General features: G+C 53.9%; 11 protein-coding genes across 11 annotated transcripts; 5 read left to right on the top strand and 6 right to left on the bottom strand.

Moving 5' to 3' along the window:
* Positions 1-89: 89 nt before the first annotated feature.
* BDP81DRAFT_323842 (WD domain-containing protein) lies at positions 90-1,613 on the bottom strand (the record flags this gene model as incomplete). The annotated part of the gene is made up of 2 exons (XM_060584831.1): positions 90-1,360; positions 1,409-1,613. 2 exons carry the CDS (start codon positions 1,611-1,613, stop codon positions 90-92), a joined length of 1,476 nt encoding a protein of 491 aa, XP_060443542.1.
* A 421-nt stretch (positions 1,614-2,034) lies between these two features.
* On the top strand, positions 2,035-4,077 carry BDP81DRAFT_324251 (uncharacterized protein; the record flags this gene model as incomplete). Its single annotated transcript, XM_060584867.1, has 3 exons — positions 2,035-3,066; positions 3,229-3,369; positions 3,811-4,077. 3 exons carry the CDS (start codon positions 2,035-2,037, stop codon positions 4,075-4,077), a joined length of 1,440 nt encoding a protein of 479 aa, XP_060443541.1.
* Positions 4,078-4,660: 583 nt separating this feature from the next.
* On the bottom strand, positions 4,661-6,124 carry BDP81DRAFT_396157 (uncharacterized protein; the record flags this gene model as incomplete). The annotated part of the gene is made up of 2 exons (XM_060588149.1): positions 4,661-4,816; positions 4,868-6,124. 2 exons carry the CDS (start codon positions 6,122-6,124, stop codon positions 4,661-4,663), a joined length of 1,413 nt encoding a protein of 470 aa, XP_060443540.1.
* A 554-nt stretch (positions 6,125-6,678) lies between these two features.
* On the bottom strand, positions 6,679-8,736 carry BDP81DRAFT_432270 (WD40-repeat-containing domain protein). Its single transcript, XM_060590762.1, has 5 exons — positions 8,654-8,736; positions 8,557-8,601; positions 8,066-8,504; positions 7,548-8,005; positions 6,679-7,495 (listed from the first exon to the last, which is right to left on the bottom strand). The coding sequence occupies exons 1-5, from the start codon at positions 8,664-8,666 to the stop codon at positions 7,017-7,019; spliced, it is 1,434 nt and encodes a 477-aa protein (XP_060443539.1). The 5' UTR covers positions 8,667-8,736; the 3' UTR covers positions 6,679-7,016.
* Positions 8,737-8,792: 56 nt separating this feature from the next.
* Positions 8,793-10,071, top strand: BDP81DRAFT_54905 (OHCU decarboxylase). Its single transcript, XM_060595975.1, has 3 exons — positions 8,793-8,836; positions 8,917-9,544; positions 9,599-10,071. The coding sequence occupies exons 2-3, from the start codon at positions 9,074-9,076 to the stop codon at positions 9,653-9,655; spliced, it is 528 nt and encodes a 175-aa protein (XP_060443538.1). The 5' UTR covers positions 8,793-8,836; positions 8,917-9,073; the 3' UTR covers positions 9,656-10,071.
* BDP81DRAFT_462653 (flavin-containing amine oxidoreductase) lies at positions 9,806-11,347 on the bottom strand (the record flags this gene model as incomplete). The annotated part of the gene is made up of 3 exons (XM_060593925.1): positions 9,806-10,950; positions 11,003-11,051; positions 11,111-11,347. 3 exons carry the CDS (start codon positions 11,345-11,347, stop codon positions 9,806-9,808), a joined length of 1,431 nt encoding a protein of 476 aa, XP_060443537.1.
* Positions 11,348-11,923: 576 nt separating this feature from the next.
* BDP81DRAFT_55012 (uncharacterized protein) lies at positions 11,924-13,647 on the bottom strand. Its single transcript, XM_060595976.1, has 2 exons — positions 13,607-13,647; positions 11,924-13,502 (listed from the first exon to the last, which is right to left on the bottom strand). The coding sequence occupies exon 2, from the start codon at positions 13,319-13,321 to the stop codon at positions 12,104-12,106; it is 1,218 nt and encodes a 405-aa protein (XP_060443536.1). The 5' UTR covers positions 13,322-13,502; positions 13,607-13,647; the 3' UTR covers positions 11,924-12,103.
* A 3,349-nt stretch (positions 13,648-16,996) lies between these two features.
* On the top strand, positions 16,997-18,557 carry BDP81DRAFT_432262 (acyl-CoA thioesterase II). The gene is made up of 2 exons (XM_060590761.1): positions 16,997-17,509; positions 17,570-18,557. Exons 1-2 carry the CDS (start codon positions 17,225-17,227, stop codon positions 18,386-18,388), a joined length of 1,104 nt encoding a protein of 367 aa, XP_060443535.1. The 5' UTR covers positions 16,997-17,224; the 3' UTR covers positions 18,389-18,557.
* A 673-nt stretch (positions 18,558-19,230) lies between these two features.
* On the top strand, positions 19,231-21,099 carry BDP81DRAFT_396152 (uncharacterized protein; the record flags this gene model as incomplete). Its single annotated transcript, XM_060588148.1, has 1 exon — positions 19,231-21,099. The coding sequence occupies one exon, from the start codon at positions 19,231-19,233 to the stop codon at positions 21,097-21,099; it is 1,869 nt and encodes a 622-aa protein (XP_060443534.1).
* A 386-nt stretch (positions 21,100-21,485) lies between these two features.
* Positions 21,486-22,919, top strand: BDP81DRAFT_54869 (cytochrome c oxidase subunit VB). Its single transcript, XM_060595973.1, has 5 exons — positions 21,486-21,820; positions 21,945-21,992; positions 22,180-22,338; positions 22,400-22,500; positions 22,568-22,919. Exons 1-5 carry the CDS (start codon positions 21,730-21,732, stop codon positions 22,730-22,732), a joined length of 564 nt encoding a protein of 187 aa, XP_060443533.1. The 5' UTR covers positions 21,486-21,729; the 3' UTR covers positions 22,733-22,919.
* On the bottom strand, positions 22,919-23,748 carry BDP81DRAFT_54883 (uncharacterized protein). The gene has a single exon (XM_060595974.1). The coding sequence runs from the start codon at positions 23,535-23,537 to the stop codon at positions 23,052-23,054; it is 486 nt and encodes a 161-aa protein (XP_060443532.1). The 5' UTR covers positions 23,538-23,748; the 3' UTR covers positions 22,919-23,051.
* Between the last annotated feature and the right edge of the window lie 20 nt (positions 23,749-23,768).

Genomic DNA, 23,768 nt, shown 5'->3' with positions numbered 1-23,768 from the left:
CGAGTGTAGCAGCAAAATGAACACGCAAAAAGTCATCCATCATGAACAAACAAAGTTGGTATCCCATTAACTTTTGACTAACCATCCGTCTAAACGCTAATCGTACGGAAAACACTGAACTCGTCACCAGTTGCCATCAAGGCACCAGTGATCTGGGGGTGCCAGTGGAGCTCCTTGACGTTGGACAGGTAGTGGACGAACAACAGTTGCGGCGGCACGTCCTTGACGCCGCCAGTGTCCTTGCTCTCTTCGTCGTCCAGCTCGACTGCCAAGTCCCACAGGGTGACAGTGTTGTCGCCCGCCGCAACAGCAATGATACTGTCGTCGGTGGGGTGCCACTCGATACTCGTGACCTGCTCCTTGTGGTAGTTGAAGCTGGCAATCGGCGAGGGCTTGTCGGCAGCCGAAGTAGAGCTCTGCTTCCACTGGCGCAGGTCCCAAACGGCGAATTCACCATCGTCCGCGCCCGAGGCAAGCAGATGCGTCGTGAGAGGCGACCACGACATGACGTTGACATCGTGGTTGCTGACCTGCATTGAAAGCGCGGGCTTTCTGCTCTTGCTGCGGACGTCCCAGACGCGGATTGTGCCGTCGCTCGAGGCGGACGAGAAGACGGACTGTTCTGAGGGACTCCATTGGATTTCCTCAACGCTGCTGGTGTGACCCTGGAATGGCCTAGTGTCGGTGACGAAACCGCCGCCGTCGGTTCGGGTTGTGACGTAGATGAGGCCATCATTGTCACCAGTGAGGAGCTTTCCACTGGGGACAAGGGGAGACCAGTCAAGAGCATAGCCCTCGGCCTTGTGGGCGCGGATCGTCGACACTGGCTTGTTTTGCTGCGCGGAGATGACGGTGCCCGGGTTGTCGAAGGAGTAGATGTGAGGTGTAATGTCGTGGATAAAGATGTTGGATGACTCGGTCATGGTGGCTGTGAGGGTGGTGGGGGGTCTGGAAGCGTCCTGGGAGGGGATCTGGTGGGCGCGGATTCGGTTCGTGGTCGAGTTCAGGGGGATCGCCTTGTGCTCAAGGATGGGCTCGGCGTCCTCGTCACCATCTTCTTCGTCGTCGTCAGAGTCCTCGTCGTCCTTCTCCGTACGGCTCAGACCGCTGAACTTCATGACCATCAGCTGGTTCTCCCCAGCCCGGGCATTCTCTGCTTGTGTACCAGCCACGGTGTACATGGTGGCGGGGTAGACCTTGCGGTTGTCGCCAAGGCTGTCGCGGAGGATATCGAAAGACAGACAGGGCCATGGTGAACTCAGGTTGTGCAGCATCTCGTAGGTAGACACGTCGGGCGCAAGTGTCTGGCCAGCTTCAAGCTTGTTTCGTCCGACGATGAAAGTGCCTTGGTCGACAGCAGCTATACCGGTCAGCTAAGATCTGAGTCGCAAGAGTGTTGCGGCCATACCTTCCCTCTCCTCGGCCTCCCTCTCTGCGTCAGGCCGTCCATCAACACCGGCCTCCATGATTTCATCCTCCTCGAACTCGTCCTCGAATTCGTCCTCGAACTCGCCCATGCCGGGAGCCTTCTCGTCAATCTCCATACCCTCAGGGCGGTCACCACCCTTGAGGGGGGCGTCCCCCATCTCGACGTCTGCTGAGCGTTTCGACATGATCTTTTGCTGTTTTTGGTGAACAAGTTGGAATTGGCAGTCAGGATTCTCTGCTCCTCGAAGCCTGTGACCTACGAAAATGCTAGTGCTGCAGAAAAAAAAATTAAGGCCCCGCGATTTGTGGCGGCAACGGTACCCCGCGTGGCGCTGTCCTTGAATTGAACGGTCTCAGGGGTCCGTTTAAGTGTGGCTTGACTTGAAGTCCAAGAACACGTGACCTCCCTCGTATGTGCGTCGCGTCACCCGCCATTCCACAACTTCCAGGCGCATCCCCGTCACGTCCGTGTTGATTGCCCCGCCATGTCTGATGAGACCTTGAACACCAGACGATTCCAGGCTTGATTGTCGCTCCTTCTCTGACCTGGCGATCTACGCCTACGTCGTCCCACTCGACAATGCCGTCTAGAGGATCACCGGCATCATGGCGCCGCAGCAGAACACCTTCGCCGTCATTCCAGACGCCCCCGGGCGCGTCGGTGGCCCCGCGAACCGGCCACCGATGACATCGAAGCAGGCTCAGAAGCTATACAAGCAGGCAAACAAGGAACCGAAGCGATCCAAGGCCGAGCAACGGAAATGGGAGAAGGAAAAACAAGAGGAGATTCGAAAGGAGCTGGAAAAGGAACGCGCAGCAGTCAAGGCCAAGGCAGCGAGAGATCGAAAGAAGGCCAAGGAAGAGGAGGCCCGAGAGAACAGGCGAAGGGCCGGGCAGGCTTTGTTTGACTGTCGACCAAGTCAAGATACGATTGCGCGTTTCGTACGAGGAAATGGTACAAACAAGAAGAGAGATTCGTCTGGAGAACCTATACCAAAATCCGAGACTACCCCTGCCACATTGGCCGATATCAAGCCGAACACCTTGACGTCAACCGCAGCTTCCAAGCCTCCTCTTCCAACTGAGTCAACAGAAGAGCGGAACCCCTCAATTACCTCCATGGCACCACCACCTCGTCCTTCACAGACAACAAAGTCGGCCAACCCACCCGCTCAGGTCACATCCACATGTGAAAGACAACCTACGGATGAGGGTGTGGCACCAAAGCCAATTGACAAAGATACTCTATCACGACAGCCACCAACCTTACCTCCCACCCTCAAGCCGCTATTCTCGGCGCCAGAAAAGACTCCAGCAGTGATGACTTCCATGGGACCTCCTTCACGACCTGCTGTGAAGTCCAAGTCAAGGCCCTTCATGATGCCCAAAGCGACATTACCAACACATCAGCCACCTCGGCACAAAATCTTCAAGCAAAACCCCTCTATGCAGCCTTCTGTTCATATCAAAACAGAGGTCCCGCCGCCAAATGAGTTGCCATCAGCAATTTCTGCACCGCAAAAGTCATTACCAGCGATGCCTTCACCCCCAGTACCATCACAGAAGCCCAAAGTTGAGGCTGTAGCAGACAAACCCCCGACGAACATGGCCATACCAGCAATCGCACCGTCACCAGCGGTTCTATCAAAACAGATGCCACCGCCACCAAGGCCATTGCCAGCGATGCCTCCGTCTCCAGTTCCATCACGGAAATCCCAAATTGAAGCCGTAACAGACAAAGCCCCGATGAATACGGCCATCCCAACAATTGCACCATCGCCAGTTGCACCATCAATGCAGATGCCACCACCACCACCGCCACCAAGGCCATTACCGCAGATGCCTCCACCCAGCACACAAGCAATTGTTCAAGATTGCTTTGACGACTTCTTTCCAACAGCTTCACAACTTGCTGTAGAGCTTGAAGAGGATTTTGATTCAGTGCAAACTACACTACCATCACGATCCTGCACTTCCATGCCAAACCAGGCTCCTACTCAGGGGCCTACCGAACCTTTCAGCCGGCCCAAGGAGGCAAGGGACTTGGCGCATGAAAGAATACTACCACCAGCAAAGACCAGCTTCCCGGTCGTACAAAAATCTGAAAATACAATGAGTTCACGGCATATCCAGCTAGCCAAGCCAGAGGCACATGTCCGTGTCAGTCAGGCACCAAACCTTATCATGGGTAGGCCACAGAACCGACATAGATTGGCTCAAGGGGAACAAATGTCAAAACGACAGAGGCATCAAAACACGATGCCTCAAGGGGCTTTCGGCCCAAAACCGGTCGCAAATAGATCGACTTCAGCAACATACAACACGCCTCCAGCCAAGCGACATGGTGCTCCACCACTTCCTGTACCTAGCCGGCTCACAAAGCGTGGCACCCTTCAGGAACTTAGCAGCAACCACCCACCAGCACCAAAACCCGCAGCTGCAAAAGCTATGCCTCTTTTTGACGACTTCTTTCCCCTGATCTGCACTCAGGACCTGATGATGTCGTCTCAGGAGGTGCTGGATATAGAGTCCCCGGCTAAAGCCATGACGCAGTCATCGTCGGGAGGATCGGCAGCAAACCCTGCCTCACCTCTCATAGAGATGGATTTGGGGTCTATAGATTGGGATGATGACCTGGATGATTTTTGATTTGATGCATGCATACACAGGAGGGGCGAAAGACACAGGCGCCAGGTTGAGACCCGAGCATCACAGCACGTCAACGTTTAGCATAAGGAGGGCACTTCTGGAATTTTTATACCCACTAGACGGAAAAACGAGCATGCCGGTTTCTTCATTCTTTAGCCAACAATAGACTTTTACTCTTTGCGATAGTAGAAGATACCTAGAAGATACCAAACTCAAGAGAGTCTCACGATGATGAATGAGAGCGACTGGAATTTATTCACGAGAAGACTCTATGTAGGGGATTGGTCTGCGCTCCCTGCCGCTCGAAATATGTGCGCGTGACCTTGATCATGTACAGCGAGTGCCGCTACAAGGAAAACCATCCGCTCAGAGACCTTGTCCCTCTCACTGGACTCCTCAAATATCAAGCCCTTCAATTGAAGGGAGAAAGTAACCCTATACCGTGACCATGGGAATCTCTGACCGATCATGCGATGCCGTCCCAACCCCAAACGCCAACCTAATGCCACCAATTTAACCGGATGACGCCAATTCTCATTCGTGTCTCTTTGGAAGACCACTCTGCCTGACTTTACGCCGTAGCTCAAAGGTAGATTCCGACCCAGGCCGTCTTATTTGTAGCCTGCGTTTCGCAACCATCAACCGCACAGGTGAGTTTGCTATCGCCATCGCGCCCAAATCCGGTATTTGGGCGTTTAGCTATTGGCTTGCGGTTCTCGTAGCAGTCTTCACAGTAAACCTAGCATAGCATTAGTATAGTGAGTTGAATGTCAGAGGTCTTGATTCTTACATGTCCGCATCCCTTCAGGGCCCAGAAGTGATGCTCGCTGCGCTGCCGTTTGTTACCCTTGCGCGCAGGTTGCTTCGCGTTCATAGGCACGTCAGGGTCATAAGCCAGCTCCTCGTTGCATGCGGGGCATATCACGACCAGATCAGAGGCGGTGTCCCTTGTATATCCGGGTCTAGGGGGAGGCGGGGCTTGGTGGACTGGCTTGGGTGATTCGACGCGTTGATCAAAAGCACCGTGCTCGTACTGGAGTTGAATGTTTCCAAGGGGGTTGTTCAGGTCTCCTCCTTGATTGATACGGTTGTGCAACATGCCGAGCAATTGTACCTCGTTGTCGGGAGCACCGGGAAGAAAGCTGAAAGGATACAGAGAACGCCTTATTCCGGCTGTTAGCCCACTGAATGCACCGCTTGGGTTCAACGTGAATCCGACCGGCTGTCGACTGCGATCGCGCTGACGAGGGGGGGGCGGAGGCGGCGCACGTCGTCGCGGAACTTCCGGGGAGTCGTCCGTAAGGTCGATGACGGGTGGTGCAATGCCGGCGAGGATGCTACTATCGCTTCGCGCGAAAGACGGCGGGTTCCTGCCTTGGGAGTGTTGCCTTATGGGGTTCGTCGGAGGTCGAGGCGCGTGTCTCTGGACAGGGCTGTCGGGTTCGTTGGTCAAATCGATGACATCCGCAGGGCCATTTTGGTTGTTCTGAGGTCTCCTCCCATTTCTCCCCTGTTCGAAATACAACTCCAGGTCCACGAGGACATCGCCCGAGCCGTTGTGACGAGCCGCGCCGCCTCCATGTTGGCCTCGCATGCCTTCTCCTCTGTCGCCCGGGGGTGGCATCCTTTGTCCACGGAGATCTGGCAACTGATCCATTTCGGCGAGAAGCGCAAGCTCAAGTTCGTCTGCGAGGTCGGGAGAGAAAGGATCCGAGTCATTAAATAGCGGATCGTGAGAGTTGATCTCGAGTGACATTAAAGACTCTGAATCAGAGTCTGAAGGCTGTGTATTTGATTGTGAATCAGACTCGGGGTCCCAATCCACTTGGGCGTCGGCTTCGGAGTCGAATATGCTTGAACGGTGATCCACTACGTCGGAGGAGGATTCAGGAATGTAGCCTGGGTAGACGGGCTCGAGGTCGCTATCGTCGTCAAGTTCTTGATCAGGCGAGGGAGAAGGTGATATTGACGGTGAAAGCGGAATCGGAGAGAGCCGAACCGAAGAAGGCGACGTCGATGGAGAAGATGGTGGAGAAACTGAGCTCATATTATGTTTATCGAGCCAATATGGATTGGCGCTGGAGTAATAATTAGCTTAAGTCCGGCAGCTCCTGTCAGCATGTGGCCACGCACAAACCGTCTTTTCCTCGGGTAGGTGTCCAGAGTGCGGGAGAAGAGTCGTAGTCGTGGTCGCAGTCGTGATTCAGGTCGGGTCGTGTCGGGAGACGTAAAGTAGAAGTAAATCTCCTACGACGGACACAAGGGTGAAGCGACCATCCCGTGGAAGCTGTTGGTGTGATCGAGAGGTGGAAGAAGGAGGAAAACCCGAGGGCGCTTCAGAGCACAAGGAAGAGGCGAGGTCCTTGGACTTGCCCGTCGTGGTCGTGGTGTTGTTGGTGGCGGTTAGCGGAAAGAGCGACGGATGGTTTGGCGCTTCAGCCTTAGATAAGCTCGCACACGCGCACAGTGCAGGGGGGCAACACCGCCGATAAGGCAGGAACCCCTCTGGACTTTCAGGGTAAGGTTAAGGTGAGCTTTTCGCCGTGGAGGTAACTGCAGTCTGCGGCGGAATATTTGCTAAGCGACGCTGCCCTGCATTCTCCATTGTCTCCATGCAATTGCAAGGTACACTGTTCCCTAGATAGTTTGATTATGTCATAGTCCCGAAAGGGACAGGAAAGTCGTGATGCACCTTCGCCTCAGCACACCCTAAATCACCAACTGCCTCGCCTCAACGTACCTCATGGCATCTTCAACAAGGGTCCGGCAAGCCATCCATTCAATAGATGGCGGCTGGCCCTGACGATCGATCGTTTGCACTATTCCTCGCATGACCAGAGTTCTTCATACCTTGTGAGCCCAGACATCGGATATCATTTTAGATGAGACTCTTCTGTCCCCATTACTTTTAATACAAATCGCAGGACATATATGTCTGCTTATTCCTGCTTGACTCCAAATACTGAAACGACGCCCTCCTCATTGACCGAAACCAACTGCTTGGCCCCAGCACCCCACTGGACCGACAATGCAGCCACCGACGTTCTGAGGGGTTCTGACCATTTCTTGGAGCTCTTGGTGTACTGTTGGACAGTAATGCCGCCGGCACCCGCAGTAGCCAAGAACTGTCCGCTGTAATCCCAGGCCAGTGACTGCACTGGTCCCCCGGTCTCTAGTGTCTTGACCTTTGCAGCATCTCCCTCCTTGCGCAGATCAAAGATGGTGACTGAGCTTTGGCCCTTGGCTGTCGCCGCAAGCCAGAAGCCGTTTTCTGAGAAAGTCAGAGCCTCGACAGGGGCTCCAAGGTCGAACGCAGCCGCAACCTCCAACGTCGTTGTCATGAAGAGCTTGATCTCGCCTGTAACGGTTCCGGCTACGAAGAGGTGTCCATCGGGGTGGAAAGCAGAGGATGTCAGGGCTGCGCAGGTTAGCAAGTGTGTTGGGAGTACTACGGGGCGTTGGTGACTTACCAGAGTCGGCGTAGGCACGGCTGATCTTCCTGAGGGTGTTGAGATCGTACAAGACAATGCTCTTGTCAGAACCAACGGATGCGAGCAGGTCGCCAGTAGGGTGAAGGCTCAAGGAGGTCGCAGGGCCTGCGTGTTCGGAGATTGACGCAACTTCGCTACCACCCTCAAAGACCTTCACTGATCCCTTGCTTGTGGCAAAGATGAGCTTGCTCCCAGTCCACACAGAGTCGATAACCGGCTCGTTGACCGCGACTTGGCGCTCGACCTGGTCTGCCTCAACAGAGTATATCGCGGCATCTCCTCCACGACCACTGATGGCCGCATAGCTTCCTTCGGTTGCAAGAGAAGAGGCGTTCGAAACTGGTGTGGAAGTGGATGCCACAGTGGCCAACGAGGCAACGTCTTCGGATGTGGCCCAGCCCTCGGGGACCGGACGCTTCTTGCGGCTCTTGGAGAGTCTGTGACTTGTTAGTAAACCATTCTAGAGTTGCCCAATCCTGTGCCTGCTGAAGACTGACTCTTGATGCTTTGCGTTGACCTTCTCGACCCATTCCTCCGGGAGACCTTCGGCCGAATCAATGGCCATCGCATCCCCATTTGTGGCTCCAGCGCTGACGCTGACCTTGGAAAGCGCTTCTCTGGCCTCGTCCCGCTCCTTTGACAGACGCGCAATCACTCTGACTGCGGCATCGTGCTGGTACAAGGCTGTGGCAAGCTCCTCCCGTGTCCTCGCAAGTTGTTCTTTCAGGTTGAAAGTCTCGAGAGCAAGTGCATCCCACTCGTTCTGGAATGTTGCAAGCAAGGCCGGAATCGAAGTGAGCGTCGGGGGTCGGGGTCGGACAATGTGGGACTGCGTCAAAGGCAGGAGGTCCTCGATCGTCAGGGCTTCGCCAGTAACAGGTTCCGTTCCATTCTCCTCGATGTACTTCTCGATCAATCGCTTCTCGAAGACGGTGCCTATCTACAGTCAGCATTTTGAGGTTGACGCGAGCAGGCGCAAAACACGTACCAGACTTCTTTGAGGCAACGGGCTCCTGAGGAGCTTCTCCAGAAACTGGGAAAGCAGTCAGCGATTGCGCAAGACATTCCCGAGTATTTCAACCTACTTGCGCACAGCATTGTCTTGAATGTCGCGATATGAGCCGTCTCAAAGTTCGTTCGCGTCGACTTTTACCTTCCAAAACAAAACTTCAGCCTTGCTGCACCTGCAGTTCCAAGGCAGTGTGGGTCTTGCTTCGCAGCTGGCAAGCACGAGCCACTCCATCACGTGTGGCTTCCAGCGGATTGAGGTAAGGTATCCGGGCAGGTGTCCTGTCATCGGCGCCTCCCGTCTTGACTTATCTTATCGCTATCTTATCTTCCATCGCAGCATGAAGTCACGCCGAGGTCTACTTCACCAGGTGCTTGCCTTAAATAGGTGCAGAGGAACCCTTGACGCGCGATATCTGAGACTATGCTGGTATGAACGTTCACTCATTCATTGCTTCATCATAAGTCAAACCACCAAGTGCGTTTTATAGTTCAGTATGGCTTCCCTACCCGACGTCAATAGCCTCAACTCCCTTCCCGTGGAGCAACAGACCAAGATCTTGGATGCGCTCTTCGAACCAAGCCCCGCGATCCACGCTATTCTCCTCCCCTCCATTTCCGCAACACATTTCCAGTCTTACGACGAATTCATCAATCAGGCTCAAAAGATCTTTGAGACTCTAACGACCGACCCTACGCAAAAGGCACAGCTGCACTCAATCATCGGCTCACACCCACGCCTTGGGGCCAAGAAGGTTGAAAGTGCTCAGTCCGCCGCAGAGCAGGCCCAACTCCAGAGCGGAGATGCCACTGAACTGGCTGCGCTGAACGCCGAGTATGAGGCAAAGTTCCCGGGCCTGCGTTACGTTGTGTTCGTCAACGGTAGAGGTCGGCCGGAAATAATGGATAACATGCGTGCTCGTATCTCGCGTGGTGACTTGGCTCTCGAGGAGCTCGCCGCCGTACAGGCAAGTACACCATTGAATTTGGATCCTGTAGACATTCTTCTAATAAGAAAGTAGGCCATGTGTGACATTGCCAAAGATCGTGCAGCTAAGCTTCTGGCCGCTTCGGGGTGAACGGCTCAGACACAACTCAGAAGCACCTCTCGGTCTAGTTGTCCGATTCATTTCCTAGAAAAATATTCAAACCCCATCTAAGCCTATAAGCACAACCCAAATCTAGCTTGCCTACTATGAGAAACTCGTCTAACACTATCTTCAACCCCATCACAACTTCGCATTCTCATCCAGCAGTCTCAAAAGTCTGCCGACACGCTCGGCCTCACGATAGCCGCTGACGACTGCGCCAGCCACGCTTCCACGGTTCTCCATCTCAGTGTGCTCACCAGCAAATCCGAGTTTCCCATCCCAAACAGGTCTGCTCAGCTCCTTGAAGTCAAGTGGGCTTCGCTCACCATTTTCTGAAACGATTGACGGGGTAGTCGTGGCACCGCGGGAGAATTCGTCCGTCAACCAGTTGGTCAAGTTGGTCTCGACCGGCTCCGCAGGCTCAGATGATGGCTTGAAGCGGGAGATGAGGAATTTGTGGTAGGCAGCCGCAACTTCCTTTTGGTCGAAGCGGAGCAGCGCAGTAGCGGGCGTTTCGGAGAGGTACGTCAGCAAGGTCGGACTAGGGCCGGGGAGAGACGGGCCAGCGAAGTTGGCGCAGACGAGAGTCGATGCCTCAAAGATCTCGGCGGGGGTAGAGCTCTCGGTCACGGGCTTCGTAGATGTAGGCAAGAAAGTGTAGGATCCAGCCTTGTCGGCCTCGGGCCACCAAGCCGTCTGGTACTGAAGCAGAAGCTTCTCCAGAACACCGACGTGGGTGCCTTTGATTACCTCCTGTAGGCGCGGCGGTAGCGCAGGGTTGAAGGTGCTTTCAGGCAGATTCTTGAGGGTACCGAGCGGGATGGTAGAAACGGCCGTCTTTGCCGTGAACTTGTTGCCGTTGGCGTCAACAATTACGACTCCATCTTGGCTCTGTGAAATACCGGTGATCTTTGTGCTCAGCTTTACTTCGGTGCCCTTAGCCTTGGCGTCATCAAGGACCTGGTTGACCAAAGACTCATAGCCTCCCTCAGGGGCGGCGTCAGAACCGCCAAACGCGGTGGTAGTCTCCCAGCCAGCCCACTTCAGAGAAGCTTTCTCGAGCTTGAGTCCCAGAGGAATCTCGAGGGAGCGGGCAAGGACAGCTGCCAGCTCCTTTTGGGGAGAACCCGTTGCGGAAGCTGAGAAAAGAGCCGAGTTCTCAGCTAGAAGGGCGGATGCGAGTGACGTTGACGGGGAGGGAGCTGGGTGAGGAAGCTTCAATGACGCTTGAGCTGTACCAAGGGATGCGCGGAGGTTGTCGGCATCAGAGCTCGAGAGGCGGCCTAGTCTTGATCAATACAGATGTTGTGGTATATGGGTAAGAGTCTCACGCACCAGTTGGGCCGTAAATCACACCCTCAGCAGCCTTGGGCAGGTGAGCGGCCTACCTCCCCTCATTAGCTTATCACGTCTTTTACCCAATATTCTCCATGTCAAACTCACAACGCCGAAATCTTGCGCAATGTATCTCGCAGGGTTTCCTTCTTTGTAGCCATGAATCCAGCTACATCCAACATCAATCTTGGCATCTCCCTTCACCCACGTACTCGCGCGTCCTCCGATTCTGTCTCTAGCCTCGAGCACCAATACTTTGCGGCCCTTGTTGGCAAGTTCCCGGGCGGCAACGGCGCCAGACCAGCCGGCCCCGATCACGATTGTGTCCAAAACTTGATTGCTCATCGTTACAATATTGCGTCTAAACATATGTCTGAAGTTGAACGTTGAACAAAATGTTGGACAATAGACCGACGATGTCGTGCTTCAGCTGCCCTGGTTAAATCACCCCGCCCCCAGTGTCCCCGCCGTTTCCCCAGGCCCAACGTCACGGCGGGACCCGGGAAGATGTCCGACCGGGCCGACCATCGGAACTGGTGGGGGGCCCTGCTCCCCTGACTGTGATTCTCACTCTCAGCTACACCCCGCTGCCAATACAAAAGCCCTCGATACGAAAGATCCCTCGATACGACTCACATTCTTCAGCCAGATTGCAAGGTGAGTTCGTTTGAGTCTCCGGGCTTTCGGGATGTCTAAATGCCGGGCGGGACTTGAGACGGAATTGAAGACAGCTTGAGGCATAAGCTTTCCGGTGGGCAAGTATTGCCTTGAACGAGTCTTTTTTTCTTCTTATTTACTTTCTTCTATACCAAAGCTGCGGCTCGAACTCAGCCTCTGCTTCAAAAGCGCCATCGTCAATCGAGCATAATGCCGGGTCTTCTCTCCTCCTGCCAGGCCAATAATGGCAGCGAATGACCTGCTTACGGCGCTCATTTCGTATGTCCTTGGACAGAGCCAGTTGGTCACCTTGCGACTTCAATTGGTTTCGATGCCTTTTTTCTACCTTGGCGAGCTCATTGAGGTTACTGATAACCTCCTCGCTTTTGTTTTAAACTTGGGATTCACCCAAGTTGATTTTCCTTCACGCGGAATCCAACGGCGCTATCTGCCACCGACCCAGGAAATGCCATCCAATTCATCGAGATATTCCTCGTAAGAATTACCGTCGTCCTCGGTCTCGCCAGTCTGTGCCGATCCTCCGAAAATGGCTCCAAAGTCAGAGTACACATCTTCCAGATCGTCGTCGTCGGCCCATGCGTAGGAACACTCGTGGGTTGATGTGGGAAACGCCAAAAGTCCGTCATCCTCCATCTCATCCAGCATTGTGCTTGAAGGAGCTAGGACTGGTGACCGGGTTGGGTTCAACCTCGGCGATACAGGTTGTATTCGGGACGATTGAGGCGTCCAGGGAGGTGATGGTTTTCTCTGTGCCTGGACGGATAGGGCACCAGTTGGATGAGGAGTACCTGGCGAGATCCCCGGTCGCATCAAAACAACTCTTGCCGGCGGTGGTTGCTGTCGGTGTTCTGGGTGTGCCGGCGATTGTGCGACAAACCTAGCTCCTGTGGCTAGCTGCTGGCCGTGGTGAAGCACGGCTGCGTTCGCGGCTGTGACTGCGACACCGATATCACCACGCTGCGTCGCCTCATTCCGAACTCGAAGCCGAATTCTATTGAGTACCGCCGCTCTCAACATGATGGAGCTTTCTCGAAGCAGGCCCTGTTTGCCGACCTCGGGCGACGTGGCCACAGCAGCCAGCTTCACGAAACGCTTGTCGCCCAAAGGACTGGCTTCACGGTTGATGATGTGTGTTGCGGGTAAGGAGTAGGGCTGAGAGAGTCTACTTGTTATGAGATGAAGTCTCAAGCGACGCTTTTTGCAACTCAGCCCGGCTGTGTATGGGCCATCAACATCGGACTCGGCTCTGCAGCGTTTCACTCTTTTGGATGATGACGGTTGGCTCGAGAAAACGAAGTTTGGTTTCTCCTGGCTGGTGGCGAAGACGAAAGATGGTGCCATTGGCGGAGTGGTCGGTGAAGGGGTGATTGGGTTTGTCTGGGCAGTCCCAGTGGATGTTGTTGCAGATGTTTTTGACCCATGCTCCGGGCCATGATCATTCGTGTTAACCAAGGTACGTCTGAAGATTGTAGCTGAAGGGCAGTTGGCCTGATGCTTGGCACATTCTCTCAAAGCCTGTGGCGAGAAAAGGTGAGAATCGATGTTTATACCGCCGTCGTCTTCGCAAGCTGAACTCCCGAGGCGCCACGTCTTGAAAGGTTCCAACGCATTGCGGTTCAAAGAACCGACTTCAACCACCATTGTTATCTTGTTGTCTCTAGTGATACCTCTCGCTCGAATGGGAGAAGGGGATCACTCGCTTCTTCCGGGCAATTGAGTTGCGTTGGCAGGAAACGATGCTCAGAGAGCCGGTTCATATCCCACGGCCACTCCCACTCCCGATCTAACTACCGTCCGCTGCCAACATGGAGGCCGGGTGACCCTACAGAGAATTAACAAAGTCCGTCAAAAGGTTAAAGCGGCATAAGAAAAGAATGACAGATTGGAGTGGAGTAACCAAGGAAGATGACGAGAAAGGACCCTTACGCTAAGTGCGAGCGACCCTCCTAGCAGGATGCGTGACTGAGAGTGGCGAGAGCGGGAAAGGCGAAAGGGCTGATGCCGTCCGCCGCTGCAAGACCAGCACGAGACCCCGTCTTCTATTTATTGCTCTACTCTCCGTGCTCCGTACACGTTTACCGTCAGACGGGTTCTCAGGTGAGTGCATAGAAAGCGGGGAGAGGCACAGAGCGAGAAGGGAGATCAGCACAAACCGACGGGGCGGAACCGCCCATTCAAACATTGAACGTGACCAGCTCGTGTTCCACCCCCTTCTCCTCTCTTTTTGAGAGCCCGGGAGCTGTGCTACCCATTGACAGGACGGGCTAAGAAAAACAAAAAGTCGTGGTAGACTGGTGTGTGGGCGTGTGAGGGAGAGGCGGCAGGGGTCGCGGAGGTAGGAATGGGCAGAGACCTGGGGAAAGCTGGCAAGGGGCGAATGAGATGGTCGGGATGCGCCGGTCACCCCCGGTCCTGCACCAACCCCGGTCTGGGGTCGAGGGGGGGGAAGATGCGAGTGACATGGGCGGGAAATTTGGGGCGTTTTCAGCCTTCAGGCAATGGACGGACATGCGTTGGGTACGGAGTCGAAGTTGTATATGTTTGAGTGAAGTAAGCATGCTGTGTAGCGTGGTATACAGTAGCAAAAGAAGTAGATGTTCATGATTCTTCCGTGGCTTTATTACATCCGTGTTTGAAGCGCGTCAAGGTTTATCACAACCAGGGTACCTATTCTAGGCCCTAAGACTATGCTCATACTATCAAGAATGGTTCAGGAATCGAGCTGCTATTGACGCACTTGTTATGCATTGGAAAAGCAATGCCGACCTGGAACTAAAGGTCAAGTCCGTACGGATAGATACTACTGTAGACAGGGAGGTAGAGACATGTTTTCCTACACCCCGGACCGGGTGGTTTTGTCCGGCCAGAGGCGATGTGACAAGCCGCATAAGAGAACACCTAGGCCGCTTTCTTGACCGACTGGTTTGCTGACCTCTTCCCTATTTGCCTACCAAACGGACGCTCGGGAGCTGGGCAAAGACATGCGTCGACAGTAGTAGAAGCTGGGGAGTTGTGGCAGGATCTCACCGAATGTTCCAAGACAAGACGTGGGCTGTGTTTCTGCACACATATCCAGCTACTCTAGTCCAGGTGCTTACCACCAAAAGTCTTCGCCACTCGGCAAGCTTTTGGCTGTTTTCTCGCATTCCAGTGCGTCTGAGTGATTAATTACTATCCAAGTTTGTTTGGTTGGATATCTCCGATGTTGCAAGCAAGTACAATTCCTGAATTTCCGGCCATGTTTCTTGGACCTGGCACCAAGAGTCAACGTTTCTTTTTCCCGCGCAAGTGGCTTGGGTCATCCGCTCTGCTGGATTTTCATCGCCCCTTTGATCACACTTGCGATATCGCAGCATTCAATGTGATGTTAGCTCGAGGGCCTCATTCTTCATTTGTGCCGCTGTCGAATGGAGCCCACGCCCTTGGGTTGCCAGATTCGTCATAGGTCGTCAGGCACTTTTGCGAGAGTTGAGTCTCCGGTGATAGGTCTGCAACACCCGTGCTCGATGTATGGACCAGCATGTCAGTGAAAAATACCTCGAGACGGATGATCTGCTCTTTTGCCTCCCCGTCAAAAACATCGCTCTCCTTGCTCCCCTCCCTGTTGCTTCTTGAGTACCGAGAGCCTCGAACGGTCAAAGCGACACGGGATGCAACACCACAAAAGAAGCAGCCAAGCACAATCCCCATGCGACGCCAGCAAACTCCCATTTGTTACCACACTTTGCGGGGAAACCAGCCTCGTCCAACCATCCCCCCCGGGTTTTGGTCCTCCTATTGTGTGCGTGCGTTTACGCCTGTTGTCAATCACCACGGGGTGCATAATGCAGCGCTCGCCGCTGCGTATCCAACGAGAGTTGTTCCGAGACCGCTCATCGGCTGCCAGCACAGCTGAGAAGGGGGGCGAGGCGAGACCTCGAACGCAGGATGCCAGGAATGGCATCACACGGTAATGCGTATCCTTCCCCCGCCCTAAGCCTGCTCAGTCGCAGATGGCTGCTTTTCGTTTGCTTGCAAAGTTGGTGGCACTGAGCCGCTAAGTTCGAAATGGGAGGGTCACGCGTGGTCCAGAATATGGTTGTTGTTTTTTTTGCTGAGAGTGATTCTGAGCTAAATAAAGTAAGGTGGCCTAGGCGAGGGAGTATTTGTTGGCCAATGAGCTTAGTGACGAATCAACATTTACAGGTTGGTGAGAGCAACAAGACTAGTTGTGTTAGGCGTCTGTCAGTTGCGGCAAAGACATCAAAAGGGTGCCAGGGTATTACACCCCATCTCGGGTTTCCCACATTCGAGACAGAAACCGATGCCATGGCTGTCAGCAAGAGGGTAACTTAAGTCCGAACACAGAGTTCAGTTGTCACTAGACTTTTGCTTCTTCACTCTCTTTCTAGATCAATTCTCTTGCATCAACTTCCTCTGTCTTGCTTACTTACCCTTCAACACTCGAATCGATAACCAAGACTTTGACATCCCAAAGTGAATCAATTCATCATCTGGAACGCCCGCAGGCTGCGACGTGTTGCATGACAACCCCAGTCTTTTCCGAGTCAGCAAGGTCCCAGATGGACTCAGTCCATTATTCAACTACCTTTCAGGGCCAAGCGGCCACAATTCCCATCACTTGTCAAAATTTTCTGCTCACTCAGGGACACTGGGGCCAAAGCGGCGCCAAAGCGGCGCCAAACTGCATGTGTAAGGTGACAAGGCAACCCGACCAGAAAATCAGCTGAAGTTCGTTCTCGGTCAGTTGGAAAGACAGGTCGCCGATGGCCCCAAGTCCCAAGGGTCATCATGTCAGCGGAAGCTCGGGCAAACAGGTGGGACAGATCCATCATCCCGCAGGGTCTGAGAGGGTAGCAGCGGCTTTGACCTCTAGAGTCCAGGGTATGGTAGCAGCAGGGCCATTTCTTGTCAGCTGTGTGCAGCGCTGGGTGGTACAATGTCTTGCCCGGGTCATACCTACTTGTAAGCATTCAAGGTCGTCTTACATCAGCCACTTGCTGTGAATTCCGCCCGCCGCTTGTACGCCATCGTGTTCCGGTCCAGAATCACCGGCAACCGTTGTTTTCATGTTGTATCCAGGCCGAGTAATTATGGGTATTCCCCGGAGACCAAAGCCGGTATCTCCACAAAGTGCCGCGGCGGTCCTTGGAATGAAGCGGTAGACTCGGCGTAAGAGACTAGCCGACCCCCCCCTAAGAATCATCTGGGGGATTCCCCTCACATGGGGTGCCTCGGCTCCGCACCGTGATTCTCTGAAGTCTGTAGTCCTGGAGATGGAAGAAGAGCAGCTCCGCACGGCCACGGCCCCCGCCACAGAGCTCCTCGTCCTGGTCTCAGAGGGTTGTTGGGGAAAGCTAAGCTGAACCCCGAAGCTTAACTTCAAACCAGACAATCCCTTCTCCAAGCTCCAACGTTTCGTCATTTTTGACAGGTAGAAATTATTTCAAAAGCCGCTTGAGGATCCCTCGTCATATTCTGCGATCGCGTCAATCTGCCCCGATCGACATTACTTGTTTCCGTTCAGTAACCCCGCCACTCGCTATGTCTAAACTCTTGTTTAACGATGTAATGGCCCTAGCCTTACTACCGACAACGCCAAATCATACGACACCGACAGCTGGCATCGTCAAGCGTTACATGAGTCTTTACCCAGCTTGGGTACCAGGATCTGAACTCGTTGGCGGCAAAGGCCGCGGGTCCAAGGCAGATCCTCGAGCTGCATATGGGGGGCATGTTTACTGTCAGGCACCGCTAGCTGCAAGCCGAGCTGTGAAAGAAGAGGAACCTGAAGGATCCGGGACGCAGTCCGGGGGTTTCGGACTACATGTGGGATTGGAACCCAATGCCTTGAGCAGAAGATGGAACCGTCGCTAACACCACAGCAAGGCCATTCAAGGAGTTTTCTCAGCTGCCGCCAAGTCAGACAGGCCATTCATATATGAGGTCACCGTTCTCTCGACTAACCGGACATTCTGCTCTCGCCTGGTGACTGTGCGCCAACCAAAGGAGACGAGCAAACGCGACCACTACGAAGACAACTTCTTGCTTGAGGATGCTGAAGGGCCTTTGGGTGACATCTGTTTCAGTTGCATATGCACCTTCAAACGGCCAGAGGAAGCCCGAGTCGTTTCTCAAGAAGAGCCACCGCAAAAACGCTTCGCCGAAATCTTGTCAACCAAGTCACCACAAGATTGGCCGTTCGCACCGGCGGTCGACGTGGAAGAAATCAAAGCCATGTTTCCGGATGTCGGCCAGACAACGTTTCCCATCGTTGACATGCACAAAGTCGACTTGACGGCTTACAATAAAGGAAAGTCGGTCTCGGAGAGGAAGGAACTCCTCCTATATCGTCTCAAAGGCCCTCTTCCAGCGGACGATCCCAATTCTCATGTGGCCGTCCATGCGTTCGAGTCCGATCGCAACGGGCTGTTGATGATATGCAATCATGTTGGTCTCGGATGGAGTCTAGGCACCGCAGCCAGCTTAACGTACAAGTTTGTTGTCCACGTCAATGTCGACCAAGCCGTGATGAAAGATGATGGCTGGTGGATTCAGGAGGCATCATTTCCTCGGACCGGCCAGGGGCGAGGGACATTGATCTGTAAGATGTGGAGTCCCGAGGGTGTACATGTCGCTACCGGGTATCAAGACGGCATACTTCGAGAGCGGAGAACAGAGGAGGATAAGATTAGTCAAAAGCTATGATGAGATGACAAGAACGTAGTCTTATGAAGGGCTAGGTTAGAACAGTGTAAGTTTATATAGATTTGATATAGATGAACAGAAATGAGATTCTCACAGGAGACGATCAGGCTTTCTTCTTACCCCTATACCCATGGCTTATTTGTTTTATTCTCATTATAGACCATTTCACCTTATCTTACTATCTTCTCTCTTCTATAGATCGCTCAAAGGAAGGATCGAACTGGTTCGAAAACGTTCTTGCCATGTCTTCTTTACCTATTGCCGTTTAAGACTTATATTTTTTGCCTAGATGACCCCTTCGTTCCTACCCTCACGACTCGTAACTTCCGTGCCGACATCTTCTTTCATTCTCACCTCCGTTCCTTCTCTCATAGCCTCTCCCGGGCCCTCTATAAAGCCCACGCTACCTTTCCACTTCTTCTCTCATACACCACCAGAATATTCTAGCCCAGACACACCACACCAATTGCTTCTTCCCCTGCACACCACACTGGAGTCTTTCTCCTTTGACACTCCACGACAATCAACTCTTCTCACTCACACTCAAGACCGGCATTTCTATTGATGGCATTTACAACTCACTATACTTTGACATTTCTGAGCATCTCCATGAGCCGGAGTGGTTTGGTATACATTCTTCACCTAGCATCTCATACCGTTCGCACCTACCTTTAACTGTCTGACACACAGATTGGATACCCTTCTCACCACATCCCGACTATCTCTCACTTATTTGAGGCTATCATCACTGGACCAAGACATCTGGGTCAGCTACCTTTTCACAGCTAGAGACTTGTTTCAGCTGCTAACTCACATTCAGAAGACCGGATACGGAAGCCACGATGGACCCGACTTCACCCTCTTACGATGGTGTACCAGTTCAGCGATCACAGCTGCTGTCTTCCATCACAGAATTGAAACAAGGAATCCAAGCTGCTGAGGCTGATGCAGACCGCATTGAGACCAGAATCTCATACAAAGAGGACTGGATCACCGAGCTTAGATCTAAGCGCATTGCCTCTGATGAACCCACACCGGCGATCGACAAGGCCATCAAGAAGGCACAAGCACGCCATGGAGTCATCGAAGAGACACTCTTTGCGAAGAAAGATGAGATCGCACGCCTTAGAAGCAAGCTGAAGAAAAAGGAGACAAAGCTTGCAGCGATCCCACAAGTTGAGTCATCCAATGCACCCGACCCCAAAGACAACGAAGATGCTGCAGCACTGCTTGAAGTCACAGCTACCCCGATGAATGTAATCTTCACAATCAGTGAAGACGGCAAGACCTATACCAATCCGCCCATGCTTCGGGGTGTCCCAGTTGCACCTATCAGCGAAACCGACTCGTACTGGAATCCCATGTGGAAAAAGTTCGCAGAGGCAGTCAACGAAGAGAAGGTGGAGAGGGAGTATCAAGAATACCTCTTGGCTAGACACCAGCGAATGCTCGAAGGACCCCTGCCAGCATCAGAGGATGAACCAGAGCAAGTCTTCAAAAGATATCAGCGCAGCATGAGGCAAGCCAAGGTCACTAAGCAGTGGTTTAACCCGGGCCATACGATCCATCCAAACCAACTCATGGCAAAGGAGCACTTGCCCGAGACAGGACTTTGCGACAACTATGTTCTCTACAAGATCTGCAACATCCTTAGCCGCATCAATGCCATGTATGAGCGCGGAGAGCTGGGAATGCCGCCTCTACACTTCCTCATGTGGAGAATGAGTGTCTCCCTGGAGCGCTATCCGCACGACCCCTGGAAGTCATTCTGCCGCGTCATGGTTGACGAGAAGCACAGTGCTTACGACAGTATTCTTCGGCAAGCCGAGATCAGAGGTGCACAGCATGTTGGCGACTACAACTTCTACTTGGGTAGATGGAAGCAGGCATCTTCTTCCAGAGACCAGGCCCAGTCATCCGCATTGGCCGCGAGCAGATTCACCGCCCCTGCTGCAGCAACTGCACAGCCTACAGCGAGTTCCCATGGGTCCCTCTTCCGACAGCAGCAAGATCTGCCCGAGCCTATCTCGAATTTCGCTCCGAACCCGACTGGGGCATCGAGCTCTCTGGTGCAGATGCAGATGTCCTCTGCACAGAGAGACAGACAACGCGAGGGAGATGGACGCAAGACTCGCCACTCTGAAGAGGGATCTGGTCAACAGACGTCTAAGTACGACGGTAAACCCTTGCGCTCGGCCAAGAAGCCCTGTCAGTCGCCCCTGCTCGTGGAGGACCAGCTTGTCATTCGAACCAGAGCATCCAATGAGAGTATGATCTCAACCCATTCCTTGACCAGAGCCGGCATGGAGACCGAACCTCTTGCAGACCTGGCAGCGAAGCCTGGAGACGAAACTCATTCTCAGACATCCGTGTCCGGGGCAGAAAAACCCCTAATGGAGGATGGACTCCAATGGGACAGCTTCGAGAAGAGCATGGTCATCGATGCTTCGGGAAACGAGGCAACGGCTCCAACTCCCAAGGACGCCACCGCCGGAGACACAGTCGACACTCGTGAATGGATTGACATGTTTGTCGGCTCGGAAGAAATCAGAAGACAGATCCAGCCTACGAACATGGAGGCCATCAGAGCTTCAGTCGGAGAGAGTCCGTTCCCGAAGGATACTGGAAGAAGAGTTTCTCACGGATTCGTCTTCCCCTGGTACCGCAGCGAGGAGGCTCAGAAACTGGACGAATTGGGGTTCCCTTTCTAGATGCGACTGGGTTGGGCATCTCTATGGGAGGAGACTATTGGTATGAGCGCCGGATGAAAGGACGATAACCGTCTCAGACAGGCATCGAAGAGGTGACTGTGTTTCTGGAGAAAACCCGTATCACAGTCTTTGGCCATCTGGATAATGAGACTGAGAGGTGGAATTGGACGGTACCCGACTCAGATAGGCTTTGGGAGAGGTGACTGGGTTTCTGGACAACAACCTCGTCATAGTCCTGGGCCATCTGAATAAAGGAAATGGCTGGCGGACAGCTTCAGTTTCGCATAATACTTTCTAATAGAATAACGTCAAAAATCATGCCATTCGCATCCTTTGTGAGCTGCATCTGAAAGCCACACGGATGAAAGGGGATGAAGCTCTGTAATGCTCCAGCTCTCATTTGGTAATCTCTCCATCACGTGATCCTCGGTCGCTTACGATTCCGGTTATGGCAAGTACCTTGGCCAGTGCTCTCTCTCTGTAGGCTCTGACTGGTGGTTCCCCGTAGCTTACCCGACAGCCGCAACATCAAACCATCAAATCAGGCCATCGACAAATCCCTCTCTCTTCACCCAAACCCGACGTCACAACAACGAACCTCTCCTCTCTACCACCCCAATTGTCGTCGCCATGTTTTTGCAGCGCTCCGCCATTATGGCTGCCCGCCGGGTGGCCGTCGCTCCCCTCGCCAGACGCACCTTCGCGACCTCCATGATCCGCCGTACGAACCCCAATTGAAGGGCCCCCCCCCCAAAATCCCGAGAAGAAAAAAATAAGCGTTGGAGCGAAGCCATTCCGAAAGTTCCCTTATCGCTGACTTTACGGCCATCCGCGGCCACAAACAGGCGACGCCAACTCCTCTACCCCCGCCAAGCCCTACAAGACCATCACCGGTAAGGTCTATCGAGCCAATTGATTCGAAATTATCGTCGTTTCCGTCTCCTGGCGCGGTTCCCCGGAATGCCCAAACCCCGACCGCATCCCTTCGGGACCGCGTCGTACGATCGAAGCGACGCACTATTTTCGAACGACTTGAAGGAATAGAGCACGATGCTAATCATTTCAATTCCAACGATACAGAGATCAAGGGCGAGGACGACCTTCACGGACCCGGTGCCAAGCCCGGCACCATCCCCACCGATCTCGAGCAGTCCACCGGTCTCGAGCGTCTCGAGATTCTCGGAAAGATGGAGGGCGTCGACGTCTTCGACATGCGCCCCCTCGATGCTTCCCGCAAGGGTATGCGATGACCCCTACTCGATCTTCAAGAGCGAGCTCGAAACCTAACTCCATCATTTAGGCACCGTCGAGAACCCCATCCCCGTCCGTTCCGCCGGTGAGGAGCAGTACCTCGGTTGCACCGGTGTCCCCGTCGACTCCCACGTCACCATCTGGCTGACCGTACGTGCCCATGGACCCGATTGAGCTTGTCAAAGGAGCTCCGTAATCTGACCAAATATGCACATAGATCTCCCGCGACCGCCCCATCGAGCGCTGCCCCGAGTGCGGCTCCGTCTACAAGATGGAGTACGTCGGCCCCACTGATGACCACCACGGTCACGACCACCACCACGGCTACGAGGAGCCCAAGACCTTCGCCGACTTCGTCAAGCCCGAGTACCGATACCAATAGATGCTTTTCGCGGGTGGCGAGCACGTAGCAAAGAGACTGGAGGCGAGACGGCATCGGGGGTGCTCTGGAGTGAGCACGGAAGATGTGTAGATTACCTTTAAGTTGTGGCTGTATAGAACCTTTTTCTCCCGATTCATGTCTCCTGACTCCCGCGGGTTTTGTGTGACATCCGCCAGGCCGTTTGTGAACAGCGACATAGATAACACGGAGAGCCGCAGCTCTCTCGTGGCTTGACTCGCTTCCGTGCGGATCGGTTGCCTGCTCTCCTCGTCCACGTAATATTTGATAGTGATGGTGTTCGGCCTGATCCTAACGTGCCTCATTCCGGATCGAAGCTAAGCTTAATCTTCTTTCCCTTCTTCTTGGCAGGTTTCTTTCTGGCGCCCTCGTCATCGTCGCCGTTCTTGTTGTCCTTGGTCACGCTCTTGTTGACGATAGCATCCTCCTGAGCATCTCCGCCAACAACCTTGCCAGCCTTCCTCTTCTTGCTCGCCCCAATTCCAGCAATCTTCTCCTCCTTGATATCCTTCCCCTCACCCTCCTCTTCTCCATCCTTCTTCAAAGCATCCGCCTCCACGCCACCATCCTTGTCCACCCGTACGTCGACAACATTTCCCTCGTCGTCCACCACAAGCGGCGCGTCCTCTGCCTCCTCGCTGTCGGAGCGCTTCTTGCCCGCCCGTCGCCTTTTCGAGAGGATCTCGTCTGGGCCTCCGTTCCCTGCCGCCTGTGCTTGGAGAGCGCGCAGGAAGGGCGGGATGTTTGTGTCGTAGGATAGGTTTTTGCCGGTGATTTTATCCGACATTGCGGCGGCGGGCGCGAAGCCGGATGGCGATTGGGAAGTGCCTTTGCTTGCTTCTCGTCGAATGTTTGTAGTCGTTGAGAGCGCCGCTTCAAGGTCACATCAGAACTGGCTCTGGTTTCTCTGGATGCGAGGCCGCCGTGGCTGGAACGTCGTCGGCGGAGGGTGTGCGATCATGGATGGTGAAGCAGCTATTGCGAAACGCCAGCCTTCGCGGCAAAACGGTAGTTCGCT

The sequence above is a fragment of the Colletotrichum phormii genome (assembly GCF_030913505.1).
Source record: "Colletotrichum phormii strain CBS 102054 chromosome Unknown BDP81scaffold_14, whole genome shotgun sequence".
NCBI lineage: Eukaryota > Fungi > Ascomycota > Sordariomycetes > Glomerellales > Glomerellaceae > Colletotrichum > Colletotrichum phormii.
The sequence above is the reverse complement of the archived record's forward strand: the minus strand, read 5'-3'. Positions and strand labels throughout refer to the sequence as shown.